Source organism: Macrosteles quadrilineatus, unplaced genomic scaffold (assembly GCF_028750875.1).
Source record: "Macrosteles quadrilineatus isolate MER2022 unplaced genomic scaffold, UCM_ALF_1.0 Scaffold_1__1_contigs__length_201487025, whole genome shotgun sequence".
In the NCBI taxonomy this organism is placed as follows: domain Eukaryota; kingdom Metazoa; phylum Arthropoda; class Insecta; order Hemiptera; family Cicadellidae; genus Macrosteles; species Macrosteles quadrilineatus.
This window is the reverse complement of record NW_026542594.1, coordinates 151,890,900-151,899,066: the sequence shown is the minus strand read 5'-3', so window position 1 is coordinate 151,899,066 and position 8,167 is coordinate 151,890,900. Positions and strand designations below refer to the sequence as shown.

The following is an 8,167-nucleotide window of genomic DNA, read 5'->3' as shown; positions in this document are numbered from 1 at the left end:
ATGGGATGCCATGTCGTCGAATGTCAATCAGTTATAAATGGGATCTTCATGAATACTAAGCTACTATTACAAGTCTCCTTTGATAGACAATCAACAAATATCCGCTTGTGATACGCTACCTTCGGTTTGTTTAGTACCAATTGAGGTTGAAAGTCATTGACACTTTTAGCTACAAAATAAGCTTTGTTTAAGATAATTTATTATCATTTATTTTTTATTTGACCAATGAATATCATTAACTGACAAACTTTACTTTGGACTTTGGATTATTAAAGTTTAACCTTTTCAACGCCCATGTATTGTTGAGAAATGTTAACCTTAATCATAATATACCTGTTTTAGATTTTTCACCAATTTCAAAAGAAAAAGCATCTGAAGCAATTTGTTTCCTAAAAACTAAAATATCAGCCGATTGGGAAGAAATCCCAGTAACGCTGATAAAAAATCAACAATTTTATTCCAGGTCTATTATGCTTCATAATAAACCGTAAGAGTGGAACTTTTCCTTATCAACTAAAATTTGCTTATTAAACGACTTTTCAAGAATGGCAGTAAATCAAATCCTGACTACTGCCGTCCAATTTCAATTTTACCAGCTTTCTCATAAGTATTTGAAAAAATTATTACCGACCAAATATCATCTTTTTTTTAAAGTAACGACATTTTTGTGACAGAACAATATGGTTTTACATCAGGACGTAGAACAACTCAGGCTCTGTCTGACTTCTTGTGGGAGCTCGGCTGTGGCATTGATAGGTCTCAGAATGTTGCTGGAATATTTTGTGACATGTCAAAAGCTTTGACTGTGTTGTACATAACATTTTATTTTCTAAGCTTAAATTTTAAAATTTGTCTCCAATTGCTTTGACGTTAAAATCCTATCTTTCAAACCACTTTCAAAGAAATATTATTTTTAAAAATAACATCTATAATTTTTCAAAATGGAAAATGAGCTATTGTGGTATATTCTACATCAGGGCTCTATATTGGGACCTTTGTTGTTTTTAATCTATATTAACGACCTGCCTTTTAATTTAAACCCAAAGCTGGTTCTATATGCTAATATGCTGATGATACAACAGCTATATTAAAAACAAACAGCCCTAACAATTTACAACATTTGATAAACCATACTTTTGAGGATTTAAACAAATGGTTTACAGCAAATGGGCTGTCTTATTTGTTCTAAAACTCAATTTATTAGGTTCAAAACTACTCATGATAGAGAAAACATTGAATTAAATATTAATATTCAGGGAGAAATTATTAATGAAACGTCATCTACAAAATTGTTTAGGTATTCATGTACAAAACACTATAAATTGGGATAAATATACATCAATTCTAGCTAATAAACTTAATATAGTCTGTTTCCAGATATCTGTCCTGCAGCATGTTAATGACTAAGACAAGGATGATTGTTTATTATGTTTTGTTTGTGTCAAACATGTTGTATGGAATACTGAAAAGTTCTGGGGTAGCTGCTCAATTGCCGAGCCATTTTCAAAATTCAAAATAAGATCCTTAGAATTATGACATTTTCAAAACCCAGACAATCCTTTAAATTATTATTTAGAGAATTGAAAATGTTAACGCTTCCATCAAATTACATCCTGCAAACATTAATCTTGATTTGAAAAAATCTTGAATCTTTTATGAATGAAAACCATAGCCATAATTATTTAACAAGACACCGAAATGATATGTAACTGCCCATTCATAGACTTACATCACTTGAAACCCTTCCACAATATCTAGGGAGAAAATTGTATAATAAACTGCCTGAAAATATTAAATCATTATAATCTTTTGAAAAATAAAAAAGAGGTTACGAAATTGCTGCTTGACAGAGTGCATTATAAAGTAAATGATTTTTAAATGATGTATTAATTTGATTTCTTAGCATATTTTTTAGTTATTATAGTTGTATGTATTTTATGTATATGACCATTTCACCTGTTTCCCAGCTATGCTGAATCTGTGAATGTTTTGTGAAAATAAATGATTGACTTGACTTTGTAATTGCCTTAATTCTTAGAATGTGATAAACGATCCACAAATAGGTCAATTTAAGAATTTATCATTCCAAAATTGAATTTTTTTTCTTATGAAAGACTCTACTGCTATTCTGATCTTTAAGTTGACTGTCAAGTGGGAGTGGCACACCCTTTCTGTGGACCCCACCAGCTGATAATTGGCACAACTCTACTGACATTATCTCTCTCGTTTATGGGCAAAACACTCTGTAGCCAGCAGAACCAATCAGTTTTGCATGATTGGCCCTTCCGGCATCCATTACATTATCAAACAGAATGCCAACATTCCTCACACCTCATGCTTTCTGGATAACTACACAGCTGTTTGATAAATATCAATTATTGACAAATACATTTGTGTTGTCTTCAGTATCCAATAGTCGAACGTTTAATTTAACACCAATGCGTATAAATTTAAAACACAACTATTCAATAAGACTGTTAAAATTTAACATCCTTATAAGTTTACTCATACTGGTTGGAAGAGATCAGCTCAACTCATATAGATCTGTACCTAATAAATAGCAACAAACGATTTGAAAGTTCATTGCAGTAAACGATTCTACTGTATTTATGCCAGTTATTCAATTCGCTCTCGTATTAGAGACATTTAATATTTTTGCTCCAATGTGCTTCGGTCATTTACATGGGTAAATAATAATCTCCATATATTTACGGAGAATAACTGTAAAGATTAATTTATATATGATTTTTTTTATAAATTGATACTGTACTAAAAAGAACAGTACTTTATCAAAGATAAACTTAAAAATCATGATTGCATTTAATGCAATCAGTGTAATCTATATCTATCTATACTATTATAAAGAAGAGGTGGTGTCTGTGTGTGTGTGTGTGTGTTTGTATGAGCTAATCTCAAAAACTACTGAACCTATTGGGCTCAAATTGCACACACATGAAGCTACAGTTCCGAGGATACATATAGAACTATTCCCGCTTCAATATTGTCCTAGGGCTATGCCCCGTGGGCTTTCAAAAATCGAAGGTGAGAGATTTCAAAGTAAATTTTAATTGATGGTATCCATGACAACAAAGAACAAACCTACAAAGTTTAAAAATGTAAACAAGCAGTACTAACTGTCAAATTAATTTTGATTTCACAATTCCATACAGCTGGTTCAAACATTCATTTAAATACTGCATGAATATTAGAACAGAGAGGGTAAGGATCATATTTAAAATAATGATGTCACTATCCTGAATGTAAACATTATTTAACATTACTTAAATGGAGCTGTCAAACCATACGCTAATGTCATTTCATTATAATAGGATTCTTTCAGTTACATAATTACAGGGTGCAGCACTATTATTTTTTTGCATTTATGACAACAGCTAATTTGAACCAACTAGCCACAAAAAGCTGTGGTACACAATGAGCCCTTTACTTTTTTCTATGGTTCAGGGGCAGTGGTAGAACAAAAGAACCAAACTTTCTTAAACCATGTCCTCACCCATAACTGCAATAAGCATTTTATACTTGTATGCCAACCCCGTACGAAGGACGGGTACTCTGCTAGTTTTCAATAAAATACAAGTGTTCTTGAAATTGCATACTACGGTTTTACAATAATACAATATTATTTTACAGTATAAGAATATGGAATGAAATTTGATATCTTAAAATGTCTTGTCGGTGAGGGAGTATTAAATTACCAATACTTGGTTGAAGGCTGACTAAAAAATCCCATCTTCTTTTGCAAAAAATGAGTAATTTTACTCAATTTCAATTTACAGTATTTTAAAATTTAAATAATAACAGCTTGTATGAATTATTTAGAGGAAAACATTAAATTTTGGTTTTGTCACTTCCTGATGCTTACCATTTTTAAGAAAGCATTAGTAATTAGTGTATCTTTTCTTTTCTTTTGTGACATCAACTTGCTATCCAAGGAAGGATTGTGGGTAATGCTAGTACGCCTGTGGTCAGCTGATCTATGATTTCGCGCAGAGATTTGAATTTTAGGTTCATTACCTCAAATTCGCTACAGGAAGGAATGCCTTTAGTTTTATTTTTATAATTATAATTTCATTATTACTTTTGACTTTAAGTGATGGATAGATATCTATTTGATTTTTAAACTGTTCGGTTTGTAACAGCTAGAAAGCCTACAAAGCATTAATGTACACTCCGTTTAAATTTATCATACAATTTTATTGGGAATATGCCCAATGAAAACAAAAGCAAATTTCATAAACCCAATGATATTTAACCTACTAGGTGGTAAATATCTGGTTTAGAGTACATTAATACTTTGTAGTTTTTGAAGCCGCCACTTTTCAATCCTTACCTCGTACTGATCTCTCTCCACATAACCAATGGAGAGTTGGTGTAGTATGTAGTATGGTGGAGTATGACCCCACTATTAGGCCCCTATTAGACGAGGTAGCCTGGCGACGTCGCCAGCGACAGTAGCTGGCGACGCACTGGCCACCAAACCTAGTAGCCAGTTGAGTAGCTAGAATTTTACCGAAGTTACTCATTTTGTTGTGAGTATTTGTCTTGTACTTGTACTTGTTATGAGCAGAATGTTTACAGTGAATAATGAGTGATTAAGTATCTTCTCCTTCTGTTACTTCTGAAGAAAAGGAGGCAAAGGAAGGGACAAATATACGTTCATCCAATGCTTAGTGCAAGAGAATCAAAAGGGTTATATTATACCCTTTTTAATTCTTTCTTTTGTTCGCCTTTCGGAGGTTCTTATTTTTTCTTCATATCTTCGCGTCTCCCTTCGACTGAATCAGATATAGACATTTTATCAACTGAAGTGAACAATTCACCCACTCACAACACAACAGAGCGCAACACAACAGTGTGCAAGTACCCCGTGATATGAACTGACCGAGTGGCGACGTGATACTGGCGACCTAGTGTAATAAGCTTCATATGCTACAACGCAGCGTCGCCAATATGGGTAGCCAGTGGCTACCTCAGTGGCGACGGGGCTCGGTAGCCAGTCGGTCGCCAAAGTGTGGCTGCGTCGCTGGCTACCCTAGTGTAATAACATCCATACGAATCAATGACCCTTGACAAGCTGAGTAGCCAGTTTGGTCGCTGGCGACGTCGCCAGGCTACCTCGTCTAATAGGGGCCTTAGTAATGCCAAGGTCAAACATCTGAATGTGGTTTGAGCATATCAAAACAATGATTGCACATTCACACTCAGGTATCCATAGTGTTTACCACTGAGTGCCAAAGAAGTGATTGCACTATCATTCTCAAGTATGGTACCTAAAATGAACTAAATTGTATCAAAAGAACAGTGTTGCACCTTCCTCCTCAGTACCGTTGCTCGACAATCCACTCAATATTTAAAAGCAGTTATTGCAACTTCATATTGGAGGGGTGGTTTAAGTGATTTGCCCTTATGACACTACATTATAAGATTTGTTGTTGGATACATGGACTGGATAATGGAACAACATGAGAACAAGGAAATCGATTCATTTGGTCCAAAAGGTGGTGTTATATAAAAAGAATTTATTTCATACTTATCTGACAACCTAATATGAAAGGGGTTAAGAAGCATCTAATGACCAGAGTAAGTTAGACACATTTATTTGAAATCTTCTTATTCCATTTACATTGACACCTCTTCTTCGTCTTCTTCTTCCTCACTGGTCTCGTCAGGATCGTCCGCCTGCTCCTGACATCTATCACAGCTGCACACAAACAGGTAGTGGTCCCTGTACATTCACATTTCAGTTACCTTATGACCTTAAAGGTTGATATTAAAAACATCATGAGTAATGGTGGATAAGCTAACAAATAAGGCTGTGTTTTCGGGCCCAATTTCTTTGTCTATGGGTAAGGTACAGTCATTTCCCTCGCCTTTGGTGGGCGCTATACACTAAACCCAGCTACACTCGCTAAACATTTACAATCCCACAGCCGTATTCAGCACCAGAATTCAGCAGCTAGGAAGTCCTACCTTAACCCATTGACGCCGACTTACGAGCGTTACTCGTACGGCCGCTGCAGGCCCGGCGGCCGACTTACGAGAGCCGCTCGTATCACCGCTAGGCAGCGCCATTTGTTATTATTATTTTTTGCCCTTTTTGTTTCATCTTACTATTATAATGCTTATAAATATCTTGCTTCTTGATTTGCGTATTTACTCATTTACTTTAGCGAATAACAAACAATTTTGTGTTGCCATGGAAACTACATATCACTAAAAATCAGCTGCGGTAAGGTAAACAAACAATTTAAAAAAAATGTTATTACTTATAAAAGGACACAACTTTTGATTTTTCTACGTAGGGAATCGATTGACCTTTATAATAGTAGTGTTATTTGGTGTCTGGATTAATCTTGGAATTTGTATATCAAGTTTACTTTCAAACTATTGTTTTTAAAATTATTATTTTTATACTCTTTATATATACATATATTTTTTGGTTTTTGGTAGTTTTTTTGGTTGACTATCCAATTACCACTTTTCTGTAGACAATTTTACCGTGAACAAAATGGTGAAAGAATTATTAATTTATTACCTAAGGTTTTCTTTCTATAGCAGTTAGAGTAAAAGTCTACAAATTCGGTAAAATTAATTGCCACCAGAGGGTGCTACAGGTAGCGCATTAATTCATTCCCCAATGGGTTAACGTTATCAAACCTTTGCACATTACTGTTCTTAAGAGTGGAACTCAACAGAAAAGGCCTAAAAATAAATAAGTCCATTAAGTTAATAGATAGTGAGCCAGAATTTAATTTGGACCACTACAATGAAAAAATCGTAAAAATAATAATCCCATTAAAACACATACAGTAAAATAAAAGATTGAATAACTTGTTATTATACTACACAGGAGGCACTAGGAAGCTTTATTTTGGTTTATTTGTAAAGCAAGTAATCAACAGAAAGGTATGGTTTTAAAGCATATGGGGGTACTTCAGTATTGAACGGAGGCCACCTAACCTACAGAAATATTTCGTACCGGATACCAAAAATAACTACATACTTGGAAAGAACACACTTTAATAGATTAACAGGTGAAGTTTAGAATTAATCCGACGCCTGGTTCTGACGTTGTGCAACCCAGAACGCAGCAATGTCGGTAGGCCACATTTTGTCAGCGCGCTGCGGCGGTTATGTTAGGTTGGGTTATCGTAAATATTATGTGTGTAGGACTTTCCTCGCTTCGTTATGAATCGAACGATACCAGACGAGTTATACTTTCTATTATGATAACCCAACCTAACATAACCGCCGCAGCGCGCTGACAAAATGTGGCCTCCGTTTCAGACACAGTGACAGGCGATGACAGGTAATGACGCGCGCTCCGGTCAACGACCCTGACATTGGCCTACTTGGAGGGGATTCTGCGAGTAGACACATGACTCATCTGATAACGCTCGACTCACAACAATACTAGAATAGTTCTACTACAACATCTATAACAATTTAACCCTCTATAAGTGCCACGGCGCGTTTCGTAATGGTGGCCTCCGTTTAATACTGAAGTACCCATTTGGGTTCAAACCGCTTTCCTAAAAAACTTTAAAATATCACTCACTTTTATCTCCTCTAAAAAATACCAACGGCGTAGATAAGAACAAAAAAGGGGACATTAAACTGGCTGTAGTAGTGATTAGTGGAAGATATATAGGGCCCAGGTATCTTCATTTACACTCATAGTACTACTGCATTCCTCCATGTAGTAGAAGTCATTATAGTTTCATATATGAACAGTCATAATTATTAGTAACGGAAGAGTTATTATGTTTTGCGGGGTGGGTGCACTGTGCACTGGGCCCTGAAGTGGGATGATTCGTCACGGCTCCGTCTTCTATGTCCACCAACGAACGTAAGTGGTTCTCTTGCTGTTTTGTCCACTTTTCTAGCGTAACGTTAGGTTACGACGTTTTGGCGCAGTCGGTAATAAACCTTTTTATCATAGTTAGGGTAGTACGCGATAACAGTTGTTGTTTTAGTGCGTATTATAGTTGAGATGATTAAAAATGGCGAGTATTAGTGTTGGCAGGATTTCTGAATTTAATCCAAGTGAGGAGGACATTGTGCCCTATTTGTTGCGCCTGAAACATTTTTTCAAAGCGAACAATGTTAAGAAGGAGAACGAGGTGTCGGTTTTAATTACAGTTATTGG

The 8,167-nt window shown here is 35.3% G+C and overlaps 1 protein-coding gene across 1 annotated transcript in view; it reads right to left on the bottom strand.

Moving 5' to 3' along the window:
- Nucleotides 1-5,535: 5,535 nt before the first annotated feature.
- LOC128987539 (histone-lysine N-trimethyltransferase SMYD5) overlaps nucleotides 5,536-8,167 on the bottom strand; it is a 29,968-nt gene continuing 27,336 nt past the window's right edge. Inside the window, exon 9 of the mRNA XM_054408441.1 lies at nucleotides 5,536-5,743. Coding sequence (XP_054264416.1) covers nucleotides 5,638-5,743 — 106 coding nt within the window. The 3' untranslated portion in view covers nucleotides 5,536-5,637. The remainder of the gene's footprint in view (nucleotides 5,744-8,167) is intronic.